Source organism: Barbatula barbatula (genome assembly GCF_947034865.1).
Source record: "Barbatula barbatula genome assembly, chromosome: 20".
Taxonomy (NCBI): Eukaryota; Metazoa; Chordata; class Actinopteri; order Cypriniformes; family Nemacheilidae; genus Barbatula; species Barbatula barbatula.
This window is the reverse complement of record NC_136783.1, coordinates 9172338-9193754: the sequence shown is the minus strand read 5'-3', so window position 1 is coordinate 9193754 and position 21417 is coordinate 9172338. Positions and strand designations below refer to the sequence as shown.

General features: G+C 38.5%; 1 protein-coding gene across 1 annotated transcript in view; it reads left to right on the top strand.

Annotated features, from left to right (window-relative positions):
- The window catches only part of wdr18 (WD repeat domain 18), a 49365-nt gene that overhangs the window by 17034 nt on the left and 10914 nt on the right, over positions 1–21417 (top strand). Inside the window, exons 5-7 of the mRNA XM_079482737.1 lie at positions 772–915; positions 6612–6676; positions 9065–9189. Coding sequence (XP_079338863.1) covers positions 772–915; positions 6612–6676; positions 9065–9189 — 334 coding nt within the window. The remainder of the gene's footprint in view (positions 1–771; positions 916–6611; positions 6677–9064; positions 9190–21417) is intronic.

Sequence of the window (21417 nt, the reverse complement as noted above, 5' to 3'; positions counted from 1 at the left end):
ATATTTCTATTGATTTAACCATCTTTTTAAAAGCAGCTGTAAATTTTGGAAAGTGGTCGTTCTCTTCTCAACCGGCTCTGCGGTATAGACCTTTCACTTGGACTAAAGGTTCTGTGTTGTTGGCTCGTCGTCCTCACTGCAGAAAACTCGAGCTTTCTAAAGCTAAGCTTCTGAGCTCTCCAACGTCTACTTCAGCATTTTATTTTAGACGATAACACCGCATTACCCACATACCAATGACTTACTATCAAACCTTTTGGCAAATGTGTTGCCATTAAGCTACAAATTGGAACAGAAATGTGGAGATGTTGGAGGGCCAGAGATCTTACTGGGGATTTTATTACCCCGAGAGAAGAAGCTGCTGTCCTGACAGACGGAGTAACTGTTACTCAGAAGTCTTGGTCTTTCTTTTGTGTTCTCTGCTCTTATCTGTGTCTCTTTGTTCTGTTCTCTGTCGGCCTCTCTTTGTGCCATTCATTTCAAGATGGATCGGTTCAAAGATCAGAGAAAAATAAAGAACAGAAGTTGCATAAGTGACGCTTTTATTTAAACACAGCACTATAGATTTTTAAAAAATTTATACACAATACACCTGTTTTATGATTCAAATGTTCTTTAATAAAGTCATTTAAAATGTTTAACAAAGTAATACACTTTTTCTAAATACACTGAAAAAATGTCAAGTGCACCTGTGAAAGTAGATTTTTAAAGATTTTCCTGATCTGTCTTTGACACTTTAATAAATCAAACGGTTTCTCCTGTTTCTCACAGGTCTGGGAAATTTCCTCCGGGCAGATGCTGCTGTCCGTCCTCTTCGATGTTGGTATCATGTCTGTGACCTTTGATCCCTGCGAGTACTTTCTGTTTTGCGGAGGAAGCGACGGCAGTATTTTTCAGGTCTCTCTCTGCACCACGGTAAGCACTGCAGCATACGTCCTGATCCGTGGCCTTTATTTTGAATGCTGCCCAGTGAGACACTTTGTAATGAAGTTTTTGTCACAGCTGTTAAATTGGCTCGTAGCACATGGACACTCAGCCTGTTGCTATTTCATAAGCAAAAATACACAGTGTCTTGTTATTCCCTGCTTTAGAGAAGGTTACAGGTGGACTTCTGCTCGGTAGCGATTAGATATAAATCTAGATTTCTTTTCTTTCACACAGATCTTTACAGTAGACTGTTCATTTTGATTCCCATTCAGATGCATGTACTTGCTTATTTTAGTCATCCACCAGTTTGGTCTTTCAAATGTCTTTTCAGCACTCTTTAGAAACCAAATAAGTGATTTTCTTGTTTTAATTATTGATTTTTTTGGTATGAGCTCTCAGTTTTAGCTTAGCTCAGGGCACCTTGGAAGGCTGTAAGTGGATGTGAATCGAACATGTTTCCTCTTATTCTCACCTCCATTCAACTTTACACTAGAGGGCTCATCTCAAAGGGAATCTAAGATGAAACGTATCCAGGTGTCATGGCTGTTGTCAACCTCACTTAAAGCTAGTGCCTTCCCCGCTGGATCATTGGAAGTAGGTTATTCCCCAGCAAGTGATTTTGGCTTTGAGCAACTGGGTGAGCCTTCAGAGGGATCTCTTCACCAAGTTGATCCATTTAAGATCCAAAAGAGAAACAGAAAGACACAATAGTGTTGGGATAGACATAATGGCTAAGGATGAAATAATGATAGATTGACAGTATACTTTTATTGTATTATTATATTATATTCTTCTAAAATGTGATTGAAAGTTTCCCAACTTTACTTACCAAACTCACCACAGACATTAGGCATGTTCCTGTTGCGTCTCAAGTTTTCTTTTCAATATTTAGCAACAGCCTAGCAACCACTTTTATATTCTGCAGAACACATAAAGAGATATTTTGAAGAACAGTGATAACTGATAATGAGGGTTAATAAATCATGACTGAATTAGGCCTGTCACGATTTTAAAGCCGCAATCTTCAGCCTTTTCCCGCCAGTGCGAAATTGCGCACACTCACGGATAGCGTAACTCACCATTTCTTTCTCGGAATCTGCCTGACAATTATAAATAAATTTGCAGATATGGCCTGTTGAGGCATCTCTGCCTCTGTGAGACACTTTAAAAGTCTAAACCGACTTTGTTAAACATTTAACTTAAACAGTCTTAAAATGGAAAATTTTAATTTTGGTGCAGTATATCACACAACAAAAAGTAGTAATCGCGACAGGCCTAGACTGAATGTTTATTTTTGGGTAAACTATCACTTTAAGAGTATACTACCAAGTGTGCTATGCTTATCTAGTTGGCACTTCATAAATCGGTTTAGCTTATCTATTGGTCATATCACAGTACACATTGTAGTACTACTGGGCTCATGAAAATGATCAAACTGTTTTTTGGTACCAACATAAATTATGCATCAAACTGAGCAGAGATGTGCTATCAAGCAAACCATAAAATGGGGAGAAAAAATGCATCATAGAAAGAATATCATATCATAGTAAGCAATTCTTTACCAATCACTCAGAATAACCGTATACTTCTGCATATTCCCACATTCAAACTTTGCATGCGCTAAAACCACTCACATGTACTTAAGAAAGTGATAAAAGAAGCTTTCTGCAGACCATTGCTTTTAAACTTTTAGTGAAATAGCCAAGGGTGACTGAAAAACTCTCATAAATGATAAAGGTAATACAGAGAATCCTTCGGAGGAACTTCTTGGCAGCGTTTATTGGTCAGCACTTAATAAAGAGCTTTAATTATCATATGGCTAACACTATGAGCTAAAGTATGCATACGCTTATATTACAAAACACAAATCTAAAAGGGGTTGCTTCAGGTCTCTTTTCAAGAAGTTTCTTGATTTTACAAAATTGTGTGCAGTAAGAGGAGAAAGTTCAGCGTCTTCCTTACAAAATTCACCGTTAAGTTCATAAATATACAGTACGTGTCCAATGCAAATTATATGTTTACAATTGTTTACATACCAGTAACATCTCATATCAAATGTTAGTTTCTCAAGAATCAATGGCTTTGTAGGGTTTTGGTTGTTGTCCATGAGTCTCTTGTTTGTCCTTGATGCTAAAGCTGCCTACTGTTCTTAACAAAAACCCTCATGGAACTGTAAGTTATTTGGTTTCCCAGCATGCTCTGCACTGGGGTTCTTAACCACAGGGGCTCAGTGATGTTAAGACCCGGCTTTATCTTTGAGGACAATTGGGGAACTTTGTAGTACTCATTGAAGCCAGAGGAGGTAACATGTGAAACCCAAAGTTGGGCATGCCAACTTTTCAACAGGAAAATTTGTGTAAATTCTGCTATTTTATCACCGAGAATGTGTGTCAATACCTGCATTTTATTCAGAGCTATACTAAAGCCCGATTTTTACTTCTGTGACAGACCTACGCCTTGTTCCCAATCTTGTTGCTTGTAGTCAGCTCTGGCTTAGTGGTTAGAGCGTTGGGCTTGTGATCAGAAGGTTGCCGGTTTGAATCTCAGTGCCAGCAGGTCATGACTGAAGTGCCCTTGAGCAAGACACCTTACCCCTGATTGCTCTGCAGTAATGTGCCACTGTAAAAAAAATTGATTAAAAGCGTCTGCCAAAAATAATAAATGTAAAAATGTTTACCTGAGGAAGGGGTTCAAACAGACCAATCACAGCGCTTGCGGTTCGCATAGGATCGGCGTTGAGTTGACGCGTTGTTAAATTTTTGAAGACAGGCTACAGCGTTGGGTACGTGGCTCTGCGTAAGTTAGCCTATGGCGTAGGACCTACGCACGAGCAAACTTTAGTACAAATCATCTTTTAGATTTGATCTAGTGGTAAAAATGCTTAAAGATTATTCTGGGGATGCTGTATGTAAAAGTATGTGTTTAAACACTCCAATGGACTATTGATGAAAGATGAATGGATTAAGTTACATAACTGAACATGAAAAAAATCATGTTGTGACAAGATTGTACAAAAATGATTGTACAAAAATAAAAACTAATCAAATTGGACAAACAGCAAAAAACAATTTTCAGTGTAGCCCGATGAGACCCAAATCATTTGTGCTTCTTGGACCGGGCATCTGTGCACAAGCGCGTGGGCAGAGTGCCAAGGCTCAAACGTCACAGTTCACTACTGCGTTCAATAATAACAATTTAATACCAAACCCTCAAAAAAGTGGAGGGATTACAGTGAGTTCACTCAGCTCTGTGACGCTGGGATCGAGAATATGGGTCGGCGTCTGATTTCTTCGATCATGCAGCGCTCTACCGGAGCTTGACATTTGACAAAAAAATTAATGACACAGGTTAGAAGCATATAAGCGGCTGTCCGCTAACACGACAGAGATGCTGTTTTCCCTTTATTTCAAATTGAACGTTCAAAGATATATTCCAGAGTGAACATGCAGTATTGTGTTGAGTGTCAAGTGAAGCTCTGTTATTCTGCCTCATGAGGACAAACTCCTGTCCATCTGCAATAGGGCATTTAAAGTTCACCCAAAAATCTACTTTGTGTGATGTGTATGGCGCATATTCAAGAGAGAACTTCTTCCTCGTCTTCTTCTGTAAACACAGAGTTGCGCTTCCGCGTTGTGAGTCAGAGTGCCAGCGTCCAATAGGGGCAAACCCCATCCGGCGTTCAGCGCACAAACTTAATTTGCATGCTTCAAAGTGCTCCCGTCCAAGAAGACTACGAAGAGGAAGTGCTGGCGTAAATGTGCGCCATACACTGACAAGACAGAGGAGAATATATCGATTAAAGTCGCACATAATTTTTTCGCACATAAGCATTCTCGTCGCTTCAAAAAAATGTAACTGAGCCACTATGCGCGAATGGACCAATTAAACTATGTCTTAAGTACTTTTCTGGACCCTGGTAAATATGAATAAATCAATTTGTTGTTTTTTGTGCATAAAGAATTTGGCAATTTCTTTCAATCAAAAGAGTGCCATGAGACCCTCGCGGTTTGCGCTGTGCTTTTTCAAACCATTCCTGGGTTGTGTCATACGTTTTAGACACAAATATGCGTTCTGTATGAACCGCTCCTAAGGCCTGTGTATTTGGGCATGGGTACAACACTGTTCTCGTAAAATATTGTGCCATGGGGCCTTTGAAACGTCCGTGCCCAGGGAACATCAAAGCTATAATCCGTCCCTAGTGTCCAGATACATTCATCATCAATCTGAAACATTTAGTGAGTTTTAAGCCTCACATTTATTCATTTGACTCTGCGTCTGGAATCTCTTCAGCCTTATTAGTCTGCAGGGTTTCCTGATTTATTTATTTATTCACGTCTCTAAATCCTTTTCAACATGTTAAAAGCCTAGATTCAGATCTCCTGAACTTCTTATGGTGGTCTTTACATTCTTCATAATTTGGGTGTAATTTTTTGTTGATTTCGCAGTTCGAGTAATGGGTGAAACGTAGGAAGCGTTAGGTGGTTGGTAATTAACATCCTGACTTCGTTCCAAAACACCGACCCCAATCTTCAATTTCTGATTGGTTGAAATTCCCTTTGAAAACCTGTTGGCAAGAAAGTGGGATACACACATTTTTGTTATCTCTTGCCTGGTTTAGTTTAGAATTTTTTCATTTTGATTTCAATACTTGGTTTATATTCCACTGAGCTAATCAGTCATAATGTGAATATGTTAGCCTACCCAGAGTTCCCTCAGGAATTAGTTTTGGGCTCTGAAAATATCATGATTCACGTTATTCATGAGACTTTAATGCCATTATGTATTATATTGCTATTATATTTTATGGCTGTTTTAAGGACTACAATGCTTATCGAAGTCACATACTTTTGGTTGTTGTAGTCCTTAATAATAATCTTGTAGTTCTTAAGCACAGTATTTAAAAAATTGGTAGAGTTGTTGCGTTAGCAGCTTAAAAGGTAATTGGTTTGATCCCGGGGAAAACTCACTATGTATAAAAAATACTTAAAAGCATTCTGTCACTTTGGATAGCATAAATATACATCTAAACAGATGTTTAAGGTGTGACTATGTGTAATTTGTGTTTAAAATCAGAGTATTTCCCAAATAGTATTGTACTTGGAAAGCCAAAGCTTTAAAATCATTTCTAATTCCGTAGGGAACCCACGGTTAGAAAATGCAAATTCTCTCCCAGCTTTTAGAGCTGTTATTTTAATTAAGGTCTTTCAAAAACTATATTCCCTCTCCATAATCACATGGGTTTTATTTCCGTACCAGTGTGGCATCCAGCCGTATTAATTGTGTGACTCTGTATAAGAAAGATTCTTCAAAATCAGCCAGACATCTCCTCCCGGCTTAAACTCTTCTTGTTATGTATTATTGATGATCCCCTTTGCAAGCCTTTAAAGAGGTGATGTAATGATTTGACTCAGTAGTGGTCCGGTCCAGGCCACCATACGTCTCCCACATCCTCTTTCTTAATTAATGCCCTTAAGTCAATCGATCAGGCCGTTAAGGAAAGACAGAGACAACTGAATCCCCCGTCTAATGGAAGCTGTTGGACAGAACATGATTATGTTTGTACCTGGACTGGATGCTGATTTACTCTGGGGGGGACAAAATCCTTGGCTAGAGGAATGTTTAGTCTACATTGTAGTAAATGTTTTTCTCACTCGTCTCATTTTCTTTCTCTTCTTGCTTGGCAGAGCTTAAGCCGGGATAAAACCTTCCAGACGGACAACGATGGCAACCAGGTGTTCAAAGGACACAGGTGAGGATGTCTGCTTTTTGGTGTGCTCCATGTGTCTGTGCTCGGTCATTACTGCATTGTTGCATCTGGAGCCCAAAGTTCAGTCGATGAAAGGGAGAAAGTTTCTGGCGTCTACGCTGGAACTCATCTGGTCTCATTTGGATTAAATTCCTTCACTCTGTGCTTTGTGAAAAAACTGCTTGTGAGCCAATGCAGGCAGGCGGTGTAATCGCAGCCTCCATTTGCTGTGCTGTTGGAGGCTGCCAAGATGAGCACCTGTGCTATAAATTTTCAGGTGGCACAGCATGGATTGTAGAATTGGTGGTGGCTGTTGATGGCAAGAGGGTGTAATTTGGCATTGTGTTTCATATCTTAAGGAACACATGTTCACTTTAGACTAGAGCATTTCTTATGTGTGAATACAGTTTTTTCATTGTGCTAGTAGTTGACAAATTATCATGACCATGATCTTTCAAGTTTTTGCATGTTTGTAAAATAGACAAGGGTTTTAGGCCAGGGTTTCAAACTTTTTGGTCAGCCAAACCCATTTGACCTAAATCATTTGCTTGAAAGTACCCCTTGAGAGGTTACCTCCTGAGGAACCCCAGTTTAAAACACCCTGTTTTGATTGGTGCTTTTCACACATTTTTCTCACATTTGACAAATTGAAAATCTAAGAAAATCTAAAACATTGCTAACTTAATCATTATAAATCAATCAATCTAAAATTATCAATGTATAATTTACTAGTCACAAGATATTTTCAAGTGTTAAGGACTTTGTCTCTTAATGCAGTCTGAAAGGTATAGTTGACCCACAAATGAAAGTCCTTTCATCATTTACTCACCCTTATGTCTTTCTAAACCCGACTTTCTTCAGCAGAACACACAAGTAGATATTTTGAAGTATGTTGTTAACCAAACAACATTGGCCCCCATTGACTTCCACTGTATGAACACAAAACCACTGAGGCATTTTTCCAAATATCTTCTTTTGTGTTCCACAGAAAAAATATTCACATATGTTTTGAATGACATGAGGTTGAATAAATTATGACAGATTTTTCATTTTTAATTGAACTTTCCCTTTAAGAACTAGCAGCAATATAGACGCCTTTACTGTTGGTAAACATTGTGACACGTTCTTGTGGGCGGAGCTTAGGTGGAGGCAGAAGATCAATTTGAGCATATGCAAGATATTTTTAGACACATACCCAAATCATAATCCACACCAACAAAATATAGTATTTTTTATCTTAAGTGTTATGAAGTGAAACGCAAGCATTTTTGATGACAGCTGTTGTCAGTGTTTTTGTTTGGCAATGGCAGCATGTATGTGTTAAAATATCAAATTGGAGACTGTATTCTGTCGATTGTGGCACTAAACAGCACAACAAGATGATATTTTAAACTCCCTATGTAGCCGGATCTGTGCTGGTTTGTATTGGCCGCCTCCATACAACACACTTATTTACTGTTTCCTTGTTTGTGTGAGTATAAATGTAATTTAGGTAAATTGAACCTTGTTAGGGATGGGCATTTTTCAATAATTTAATATTCGAATATTTGAGCTCATAAAAAACAAATATTTGAATAATTGTTTATTTAAATTAAGTTAATAAAGACATTTGTTACGTTGTTATTTAGTCACAATTTCACATCAAGCTTATAATTATCATATAATATCCATAACGCATTAATGTTATATCCTGTATATAGGTTTTTTTTATGTTGATAAAAAGAAAAATACATAAAAACTGTGATTAAACCTGCGCGGAATGGTATATCGCAATGTACAGTATATTGACAGTCTGTGATATATGGTTATCTTGTTAGTTTTATTTGACATGTTCTTGATAAGAAAAACAAGCATATAGGTCTATTTTACTCTGGTTAAAGTCCGTTCAACAAGCTGAAAGCGGAGAAAACGCGTTGCTCTTCTCTTACTCCCGGTATCAAAACTCAGATCTGAGAAGAATATCTGGCTTTATTGTTTATTTTAATAAATAAGTAAATGGGCTTGATACCACTGTATCAATAGTTATATTTTTTGTATATTATAAAATCATTACAGATGAAGTGAAGAAGCGTTAAATAAGTTGTGACAAATCTAACCAATGAACTAGCCAACCTCACTAATCATCATGTTTTTGGATGACTAGTCAACCGTTGTGACCCATCCCTAGAGACACCGGCAAACTAAAGTATTTCCACCACACATGCAATGATGAAACGCAAGTCTCCATCATAAATGCAGACTGGTATGTTTGTACATCGGAGAACCTTCAAGCATCAATTCATTATGCTGAGTAGTAACACATATGCCAGGTTTTCCCACTATAGTCGGTTTAGCTCTGCACCTGAGCTCTGCTGTCACCACCATTATAACAATCTGTTTCCTCCTGAACAGAAATCTGGTGACATGTCTGTCTGTATCTATGGACGGCACGCTCCTGCTGTCCGGCTCTAATGACGAGACTGTCAGGATGTGGGATGTTCAAAGCAAGCAGTGCGTACGCTCCATCACCCACAAAGGTGAGCATCTCTCTCTTTCTATTCCTCTTTCTCTGTCACCCTGCTCGATTCCATCGTGTACAGGCTAAATCAACTCCTACGCACACTCAGCCCTCTTCTGTCCCACCATCCATCAGTGCTCAGCCAGGCTTGCTGACTCTTCTCTCGTCCCTGGCAGCTGACCAGTCTGCCTGTCGCCCACTCGCGGCTGATGTGCCATCAAACACCTGCGTCTTTTTCAGTTTAGGTGTTTGATCTCTGGTGTCTTGGTCGAGACCGGGCAGCGGTGACGAGTGAATGATGAGATTCTGGAGAGATAGTGACACATCAGGCAGTGTTGTGGTTCTGATCCGTGAACACGTTCTGTCAGCGGCCCACGGATGTGACAGAAATTCACCCTCTAGGGAACAACATTATTTTCCTGTCTGGGCTTCCTGGGATGAGTTTTTCCTCAGTCTTGTCTTTCTGCCTGTGTCAGTTATGCAAAAAATGAAAAGGGACTGTGCAAAGAGAATTGTTATATTTAAACTTTTATTTTAAAGCCCCCCGATCCGGAAAATGCACTTTAAAATGTTATTATAAGCTTAATTTGAGTCGCCAGTGTGTATGCAGAACCACCCTGTAATAATACAAATCCATCCATTCTGTTTTTCGTAATCTCATATACACCACAACAGCTACACTGAACAGGCTGTTGGCAATCTCCTAGAAAAGTGATGTCACTCTGATAACGCCTGGCCCATGACCACTCACAGACTCCGGCTTATGAGCATAGATTCCACCTTCTGCCAGAGACACGCTGTCTGCCACTTTCACGCAAGAACAGTTGTAGCCAATGACAAGAACGTCTCCGAAACTACTAAGGTGTGCAGTTGTTGGATGTAAAAACAAACACAATCTTTCAAACATTCACTCCCGACATCTGAGCCTCTGAAGACACTGTGGATTAGTTTTATTTCTCAACGGAATGTGCAGAAGGACAAACAAACAAATGTTAGCAAAATTCTGGATTCGTAATGGGTCATGTTATTGTTTTTTATAGATATGACGTGTTTGTCCCGTGTATTTTCACGTATAAAAACAATGTGCACGTGTTAAAGACATAACGCGTTTCAGATATCACTTTGCATTCACATAGCTTGTTTTCGACCTTACGTGTTTGTGCATTCACTCAGAAAACACAGTGCTCAGTTTTTAAGCAAATAATGTTAAACGTTTGTCTTATGTACTTTCACTTATACAAAAACAGTGTGTTTGGTTTTAAAGATGAGATCGTGTTTCTCATTCGCTTAGTGGCCATTTTCTTCAGTTTTGCTATTGGGAGCCCCGCCTCGCACAACGCTGCGCTTTTTGCTGGAAAGGGGGCGGAGACCAGCAGCTAATTTGCATTTAAAGAGAGAGACACCAAAACAGCCTGTTTTTCCTCACAGTGAAAAATAAACTTATAGGGCATACTAAAAGATCTGTGGTGTATTTTGAGCTGAAACTTCAGACACATTCTGTGGACGACTAAGATTTATATGACATGTTGTAAAAGGGCTAGATTAGAGGGCCTTTTAAGTATTATGAAGATAATCTTCACATATTTGGGGTCAAGCCAACATAGGGTGTATTTGAATCGTTAAGGGTTCAGAGGAAAACTATTTTTGTTTCTTGGGCTGTTCAAAAGTTATAACTCAAAATGTAAGTGTATCTTTGGTCTGTTGCGATAGAGGGTTTGAGATATAGACACCACGTTTGCCATGTTGATGTATGGGCACAGTCCGCGGACACACAAAAAACAATGGGGGGACATGAAATTGGCTCTATCTAAGGTACTTTTTGACTGATTGACATGGAAATTGAGTCTGAAAAGTTTGTGTATTGACACATTGTATATATCGAAAAAAAAAAACTCACTATTCTTAGCTTTTATACTGTGCTAGGCTTTAATGGACTAGTTTGATGCACTTATGTATTTTGTTGCCTATGTTGTTATAATTGCTTCCAATGTTTCCTCATCTGTAAGTCGCTTTGGATAAAAGCGTCTGCTAAATGACTAAATGTAAATGTAAATATCATTATTGGCACATCTTGTTTGCCTCGTGGAAACTTGGTGACTACTGGTCAATAGTTAATAAATATGTGAATGCTTATCACATTTTGGTTGTTTTAAATGGTTTTAGCTTTTAATCTGCTTTTGTGCGGCTTTTCAAATACATATCATTAAAAATATCCACAGACGCTTGCCTTTCTGCCCTGTAGATCTTTAACCTGTAATTCCTGCTTGCAGCTATATTTATTTTTTATAATAGTGTTCTGGTTAATGCTAATATAATGCAATTATGAATGTAATATCAAATAGCGAAAGATAGAACCCTGTTTTCTGTATCCTTACTCTTCTCAGTACATCACATTATAGTAAAGTGGGTTTGCAATGTCTTCAGATTTTTTATGAATTTAACCTCCGTTCTGTAAATCTGAATCCCTGATACTGTATCAATAACACCTTAAATATTCCAATATCCTTCAGCCTTTGAGTGAGTTAGTCTGTAGACCTTGGCAGTTTTGATGGACTGCTTGAATTCTCTCTCATTTTTCTCCCGTGAGGTGAAATCACTAATTAGCTCCGTTCACTCTTCCAACATACAGATGAGCTTTGGTCGTCCTGGGTAACGGGCGGGAGGATGAAAGAATTTTCCCATTAATTTCATTCCGGCAGACTCCAGAATAAGTCCCATGCACAGTTGTTATTTCCATGCACGGTTTTGCTTTCGAGAGTTTTTTACACACAATTACTTCATTGGCTACACTTTTTATACCCTTAATAAATCTCTTTGGTTTGGCACCAAAAAATCTATGGCTAAATAACTTCGTAATTTGCGGAGAGGTGGAGGGTAAGGGCTATCACGACGTGAAAAATCACCCTGATGAATTGGTTTTCATTCTTGCTATTGTTACACGGCTGGTCAATAAGGGCTAAAGAACAACAGATGGCAGAGACCTCAGAGCTGTTTAACCGGTCAATGGTTTTTTAAAGGCCAATAAGGCCGGTCGAGTTGAAGAAATTATCTGTGAATTATTATGATAACCTTTAGCCTGTAGTTCATTACGTTGCGTCTCTGTTTAATAGTCTTGCTTTGAGGAAAAATGAGGAAGAGAGGGAGTCAGAGCGAGTGAGGCTGAAGCAGATTTTTGTGTGTACTCAGATCGATGCAAGGCTGAATTACACTGTTGGTTCTTAGGGCCTTTGATCACATACCTGCTGTAATTAAACTGCTCGGAGAGCTTTAAAGGTTTTGCTTAATAGCCATTGTGATGCCTGTCAGCCCAACTGTCCGATTAGGAGAATTGTGTTTTAGAACAGTTTTTCTCTGACAGAGAAAAACAAAAAAATGGTGTTCAGAAGTTCGGTGCAAAGGACGGCAGTGCCATAATTATCAATACACAACTAAAATTAAACACATCTCATGAAACGTTTTGATATTTAAGTTTGTAAACCAGTTATGTCTCATGTGAATCCTTCAAGCTTAGTTTTCTGTTTAAGATTTTATAACAAGTTGTAAATGAGAACACAGTTGAAGTCACGTTGCTGTCAATCAGATTGGTGGACATTGTTGTTTTAAGTAGAACATATGTCATTTTCCCAGTACGTAATGACTCAATCACATCTCCATCAAAATGAACTGATGGTTTACATCCGTTACATGAAGGGGGCACGTCCACCCTTGCAAAATTTCATGACCTTTGTTGTTAATATAAACATGAACAATTCCCCATGCCTTTATCCTGAATAGTGTCAATAGGTATGTTTACATAAAGCCCCAGTGAAATCAAATTCTACGTTTTTTTCCTTTTAAAACACATCTCTTCCGTCAACACCTGACCAATCAGTTCTGACTTCTATCTCCTTTCTACTCTAATGAATTCATAAAAAAAATCCTTAGCTATGTAAACTGTGGTAGGCTATATGAGACCAGTTTTTGTTTGCTCTTATACTTTTTGTTGTCCTTATGTTGTTCCAATTGCTTCCATTGTTTACCTCATCTGTAAGTCACTTTGGATAAAAGCTTCTGCTAAAAGACAAATGTAAATGTAAATTACATTTCATACCGTGTGTAATGTTACCTCGTACCCTAGTCCGATTCACGAACCGCCGCGGACTTACGCCACTACATATAGTCCCTGCCTACGTTTTGCTAGGACTGCCTGCAAAAACTTCTCTCTTCTCCACCAACCACTGTAGCTCGTGAGTCTCGTTGCGGTGTCTCTTTCATATTACAATTCCAATCAAATCCCATTTAGAACATATATCCTTTCAAAACTGACAGTCTGGCACGTGGGCTCAAACAAATCTAGAAATTCCATGACATCATGCTACTCTTCAGCCTCTCGTCAAAGTTCTTAAAATCCGCTTTAGAATCGAAAGAATCCCGTCCCCTTCACCCGCAGAGCTGCTGAAGCGGCACCTCAAATCAGCCTCTTGTTCACACATTTATTATGTCCTACATGGTGATTGATGCATAGTGCACTAGATAGGACATAGGGGTTGGTCCAGACAGTGTAAACATCACCCGAGTAGTTGCACGTGAGTGTGCTCCGTTTAAGAGACACAATAGCACAGAGCTGATCATATAAACGATCATACACGCAAATCCGCTGAGAAATTTTACGTATCTGACCCGTTTAAAGTTCATACAATATGTTGAATGTTAAGGCTCTATGGAAGAGATCGTACATTGCAGTCTTGATGAATAAAGGAGAAGACAAACGCCTATTCTAAAAAATAATATACGGCTTGCATGCTTTTTTTTATGGACAAATGCATGAATTCTTTAGCAGTTATTGTTATATATGGCCTAAAAACCACATTTCTTCTAGTCATTACCATCATGTTTCTTATTTGTGTGCCTCTCTGACAGAAGCCTGCTCTCTTGGGTTTGTTGGCCATCAGTATGGGGTGCTAGCAAAGGGATAAACTTTAGAAAGAGACGAGCCTCTGAAAAGAGCGGCTTCTGTAAACTCATAGCAGCCGGACGAGTGGCGATGGTCTCTCTCCTCAAGGCTCTTGATCATGGAGGCAATTAAACCCGGTTTCACGCCTCATCCCCAGACATTACTGATCCCGCCCTTCTCTTTTATCTTTCTTCATTAAAGCCAGCAGCCGGGCTGTCAAATGACAGAGTGAAAAGAGGGCGACCCAAACAAGTGCCTCTTGCCAAAACCAGCCGAACTTTACTGTCAGAAAGCTGAAGGGGGCATTTGTTCAGTCTACTTTCGGTCCAGCCTTGTTTTAAGTGGGTCATGTTAAAATATGGTTTCCATGGAGATTCTTTTGAAGAGGTCTTAAAAAAAACTACAAATGTGCGGAAATATCTTTCACCGATGTCAATATCACAGTCACAAGGAAGCTAAATGGCACTAAAGTTTTTGTTATATCATTTTTTTGTGTGCTTGAGATGATGTGGTAATGAGACGTGAGCTCTTAAGCAAGGCACTAAAGGTCTTTTCTCACAACAAATAATAACTAAAAAGATAACTAAATAACAATATTATGGATTATAAAAATGAGATCATGAAAATTAAATTTCATGCAGTGTCTAGCAGTCTGATGAGTTGTAAATCCGAAGGGGTGAATGAATAACAAAGTTATTGTCTTTGAAAAGGGAGTCGACTCACGTGAACGAGTCCAATCATAGACCTATTACACCAGACTTGACCATCTGACCAATCACAGCAGACTTTGCTAGGGGAAAGGAGGGGATTAGACAGAATCACTGAACGAATCATTTGAGAGTCAGTCAAGAACTGCCTATTATTATGAAATAATAGTGTTTTTACACCTTCTATGTACATAAACTTGTTGTTGGACACTCCATAAACCAAAGTAGGACCTTAAAAATACCTAGTTATGTACTCTTGTACAAAACTACTATATGAGCATTCACACCAATAAGGTTTAAGGCAGCACAATGATTCGTTAATAAACGGCACACGACTAGGCGCTTTACTACGATTATTTTTGCACAGTTCTTCAGTGATATACGGTAAATGCTGATGCATCTTAAAGCCAGAGGGCGTTCTCATGCAGACAGTCCAAATAAGTGCCACAGAAGAAGTAAAACACACGTAAGCCCCTTATCTCCTATATAGTGCACTATATCGGCTGTCCGCCATTTTGTATCGTTGTAAAAACTCTTTTTACTTTTACTTTTTACTTTTTACCCACAATGCATTCTGATTTTGAGTGTATCCAACGTACACTCATTCATTCATATTCCCCATGATACAACGCCAATTAACCGTCTGATTACAATCAGCTGGAAGAGAGTGACCGTTAATGCCACGAATGTAAGTTTACTCATTTGTGCTTGTTTCTACTTTTTGAAAATAAACAGATAAATCTCATATATAGCAGTGTTTTTTTTTAAATTATATTAAGTAATTTTATTTTACGTAATAAATGTAATGGCAAAAAAACGTGACAAACATTTGTTTTGATCTCTGCATTAAAAACTGATACAATAAACTTGACAAATAATGTAAAAATGAACTTTACCATTTTACACAACAATCCATAAAGCCACACAAGTGCAATATAAGCGTTATGATGAATGTCCACGACAGTATTTTCAGACGCTTGATATATTACGTCAGTGTCCGAAATTGTTCACTCATTTTCATTCACTTCTTCCCCACATAGTGGACTATTTGCATTCGCTATATAGGGAATAGTGAAGGAGTGAACAAGTGAGCAAAATCAGACGCAACTACAGTATATAGATCCAGGAAATGCTTATAGGGATTTTTATTTCACTGTTTTTCAAGCCACTTTATTTTTCTCAGGTTTGATATTGTTGAAATTCAACAGACACTCGACTAGAATGACCACAATACATGCAATACAGACTCAACGCATCAGTAAAAACGTGGATTGCCAACTACTTTTATTGATTATAATTGGTTAAATTGAGTGGTTGTTGCAGGTTGAGTTTTTTACCCCTGTGTTAATAACAAAGCAGTGGCCATTAACTATTCCTCACGTAATCTCCTAAACCCATCTGACCTAAAGTCAAGAGCAGTCTCCAAGCAAACAGCATTTAGAGACCACTCAGATGACCAAAACCCCATTCCCATCCTGTCTCCGGCTCTCTAGTCTTCTGACAGGTGCTAGATAATCCGATGGGATGCGCCTTGCGGATTTTATCAGGCACAGCGTAAAGAAAACGAGTTCATGTCTCTTGGCTGGGTGGTTTGATCATGTCATTTTCTTACTTCCCCAACAAACACCAATGATGGTTAACACACCGCTCCAACAAATCTAGACAAGTTTATAATATCCAGTACATAATTTTCAGTCAAGAATTGCACAAGTCTTCGATTCAGTTGGGAGTTAAAAGCAGATATTAGTCAGTGTGTCATTTCATGTTGACTTAAATATGCCATAGAGAGTAAAACTCTCTGCTGAAGAAATGGAAATGCAGTACCGATCAAATCAGGCCGAGTCCGACGCTGGAAGCTCAAAACCTTCGGGAGGCAGATCTCTGGGATCGTTTGGCAGAATTACAGCTACAAATTTTATATCAATTCCACTCTATTCCCTCCGGGGTGTCATCGTGCCAAGACACTCTGCAGTGAGCTGGCAAAACGGCACGTTTACCAACCTCCCCACGCCTCTCCCTGTCACTCCAACCCGCGTGACCTGAAACGGTTCACACACAATTTATGAGCGTGTGTTGAAGTAGCCTGCGCCATTAGTGTAATTCCAGTAGTGAAGACAGTTTCCTTTTGAATCAATTGCTGTGACTGAATGGCATATAATTTGCCAGACCCGACTGCATGCAACTAAATATAAACATATTCAACAAAGAAACGCAGGACACGTGCCACATTTTAATTCAGGGGTGTGAATGGCTGTAAATCTGGTGAGCTGTGTAATGTCTAAATAGGCAGCATCCTGATTTGGATCACGCAATGTAGGCAGTTCTATTAATTCTTTTTGTTATTAGGGAGTATAATATAATATAATATGCAATGAATTATATTATAATTTTTCTCTTTATCACAATTTTGGATGGATGTGTCGTATTGCATTCTGGGATTGTATTCTCTGAGACGAATTTAGGAATTTATTGTGTGTCTGATATTTGACCTGTGTTTTGACTTCCATAACCTTTTATGTTTTACTTATAGTCAATGTTTTCTTGTACAGCTGCTTTGTAACAATGAAAATTGTAAAAAGCGCTATATAAATAAAGCTGACTTGACGAATACCTGTGATGCTGATGTAGTATTTGGGCAAATGAAAGTGTCAATTCGTGTTTATTATAATTATTTATCAATGATATTTTATTTTTAATTTACATGCTCTCTTAATCTTTAATGAAAAGCTTTCCTTCCTCCTCCAAATGATATCTCTTCGCTGCATAGTGTATGTCTCAGCCTAGGAACAGGACTATACTATATGTCTAATGGCCAAACATCCAATGTGATCCAATCCACTCCTGAAGCACAAAATCATACCCGGCCCAAATTTGTCCTCATTCACCTGCTGAAAAAACAATAGAAAACTTCCCAAAACACAATAGAAAATGTATTTAATGGTTATAATGGGAATTGTTTTGGTTTTAAAGCCCCCCTAATTTAGCCCTTTTATAAAATGTTATCTAAATCTTAGGGTTCCACAGAATGTGTTTGTTTCAGCTCAAAATACCCCACAGATCTTTTATTATACAGTGCCCTACATGTCCATTTCTGCCTGTGAGGAAAAAAGGCTGTTTTGGTGTGTCTCTCTTTAAATGCAAATGAGCTGCTGGTCTCCGCCCCCTTTCCAGCAGAAAGCGCAGGGATGTGTGAGCCGGTTCTTTCAGTAACAACAAAACTGAAGAGAATATTCAGCGATTGAGAAACACTGTAACATTGTGTTTGTTTGTCTTATAAGTCAAATGCGTTATTTGTTTAAAACCTGATCACGCTGTTTTCCGAATGGATGGACAAATGCGTTACGTTTTTAAATACACACATTGCTTGCACATAGTCAGACACAAATGTATAATACAATGCAATGTAAGTTGCTTTCGATAAAAGCGTCTGCCAAATGCATAAATGTAAATATAAATGTAAATAAGTGAAAGTTAACATGATAAACTCATCATATCTATAAAAACAGAAAAATCTAATTTTTATCCTGGTGTGTCTATACAGCAGTAAGATGAAAACCTAACTGGAAAAACAATTCTACACGTCATATACATAATATGAACGATCCAATCAGCGTCATCCTTTCAGTAACACCATTGAAAGCTCATTACCTTTAGGTGTGACATGTGAACGTTCCTTTAAAATGCTGCCTATATAGGCAGCTGACCGGTTGTTGGGACGGAGCCTACAGCGTGTTTGAGTGCTTTAATTCCTCTAGACTGTAATGTGGGCTTTTAGTGCATGGAAGAGTAATAAATTACAGATTGCCTGCATTGAACATCTCTTGCCATTAATTGAAGTGATTTCCAGCACTTATTGCATTGAGAGAAGTAGCTAACAAACAGGCCCATGGGTCTCAGCTCTAATAGAGTAAGACAAAGACAAAGGATGCATCCCAAATACCTTAAAGTCAGGTGGAGTAAAACAAGAATGTTTTTTTGGTACAACATACCCGCTCTAGCTTTATCTGAGCTTATCATTATTATTCAGAAGCCATTAGCTATACAAATGTGGTTTTCCCTTTGCAGATTGCGTTTATTAGTGCTACAAAAACAACCGGCAGATCGAATCTCAAATCACGCCAATATGCATGTCTGCATTTCCCTCTCGCTCGCTCGCGCGCACACTCAAACAAAAAACATCCACTTGTTCTACTTAAGATTCCTCCTGACGTTTGAAGCATCATTCAACTCCCCTGTCAACAAGAAACCAAAGAGAAATTGGGACATTTGTCTTGATTTTTCAAATCTAGACTATAGGAAGCCGCAGCGGAGGTTGGGAAGTGCGCTCGCGCTCTGTTGGGATTAACTTTACAGACATCTGGGCAGAATTTGTTTGGGTTTAAAATGCGATGAAACGGCGGACGCTTTTGAAGCGACGATATTCTCTTCACGCTTTTTTCTGAATGTGATGACAAGCTTCAAAGATTCCCAGAAATGTCACTCGGAGCCCTGTGTTTTCCCCACGACTGTCGTTTATCTTATTACTCAGGAGTAGCCCTGTCATGCTTTATTCACCCAACCTGCTTCCAGGTGTTTTTCTTAAAAGGCATTTCAGACCGTATTAGGGAGGATGAGCCTAAAGCTAAACAGACTGCATGGCTGAATGACTACTAACATAATGTAGCCCATTATTACAAAGCCATCAGCAGACCTTGCCGTGGCGTCTTCACTGGGGTGTATAATGGACAAAATGCTTCTTATACAGAGGTGCGGACGCTCCCCTGTTGGGAACCCTGCTGCGGAGTGGCTTCAGGGTCATTGCGATGGCTCTGACCCCTCCGTTTCTGTACGTGAGGGTCAAATAGAAACAATATTTTAGTCAGCGGCTCTGAATTTATGATGAGGGGTTCCCTCACAGTTTCCATGTTTGAATGTTGTAAATTCACCCGCAGGCACTCTTAATTTTACTACAGGAGGTCTTTAAACCTTCATTAACATTCATGTTATTCCTCCTGCATACAAAAACATAATGAAGTATCAACCCACTCTCTGACTGTGGTGTGAGACTCCTTGCTTTTCTGCATGTATCCTTTAGCTTTAATCCAGAAGAGTGATGCTTAACATAACTGAGCATGACACAAGATGTGGGATGTGCCAAACAGACACAAAAAACTCAGTGTTTTTTCGTCTGTAGTATGTTAATAGTTTAACATTTTAATTCTGTGTCAATTTAACATTATTATTATTATTATAATTATTCTACATTATTATCATTCAACATTTATTCAGCTCAAAATAGTTTTTTCTGAGCTGTGACTGTCATTTTTTCGTAACTTCTGTTCTGGTACAGAAGTGTCTACAGTTCTGCTAACAGTATCGTACTCTCATTTTTCAAATCGTTTACAGTGGACTTGGTAGAGCTTTTGAAGGTCATAACAGGGTTCTCAAGCTTATATTTAGCAAGAGACTCAAGAGACACAAACACATAGACAAGCTGAATAATTGATTCTTAAATAAATAATTGAAATCTGAACGGGATCTATCGTTTCCCAGAGGTGCTTAGTAGACTTCCAAAGGTTCCTGTTTTACGTTTAATAATATAGCGAACATTTTTGAAGTGGACTTTACAATGCATCTCTGTAGAGTTTTTCTTTGTTTGCATATAAGCTACCTGTAAAAAATCCTGTAAAAACTGTAACATTCTGGCAGCTAGGGCACCTCGGTAAAAATGTATTTGTCTTATTTTATATCCAAGGTGTAAATTTGCACTCTATTTCTCTTCTGTATTTTTATATTTTTACAGCATTTGAAAATACATGAATATTCTGTAAAATAAATTGGTTAAATGTACATGTTCATATTAACTGCAAGAATAATTATTCCACTGTATTGTTACAGCCGTAAATTGTGTGAAATAGAAGAGGTGAACTGCATAAATTGAAATAATTAAATATAAAACCGTTAAATACCCTAAAATTAGTTTTTTAACAATTTGTACATCAACGTGTTTATTTTAAATGCAAGAGTAATTTTGCACTGTATTGTTAAATAAATGTGGTGAGCTGCATCATTTCTGGAAAATTCTGATTCGGACTAAATTGGTCAAACGGCTCATATAATTGAATGCATTTGAGCGGCGTGTTTCTCTAGCCAAATCCACACAGCTGAGAGAATGCAGCATCCCCCAGACGCCTGCCGCTGCATCGCTGCTTACCTGTTTTATCGTAATTGCTTTGGCATCGTTCAAAAACAGGGATTAATGTACACACAGTTCACTGAGCTGGTTACCCGCGAAAAAGCTATTTATCACCTTCGTTTCTTTTTCACCGGAAAGCACGTGCCAAACCAGAAGCTTAGGTGGCGGGAGTGCTTTTTGAGTTAATTTAAATGGCTTCAATAAATTAACAATTCTAAACGTGAAGACTTCAGACAAAGTCAAATACGAACGGTTTTCATTGAATAAAGTTGACCTCCATTTCTCCACATAAAAAGGCTCTGAGGTATTGTGCTCTTTTAATGCCACTAAAACATCTTTTTTGTGTTATTTTATTATCACAATTTCTGATACCATTCGACTTTCACCGCAGGAATCAAACTCCTCCCACAAACATTCCAGTGTAGACCTGTT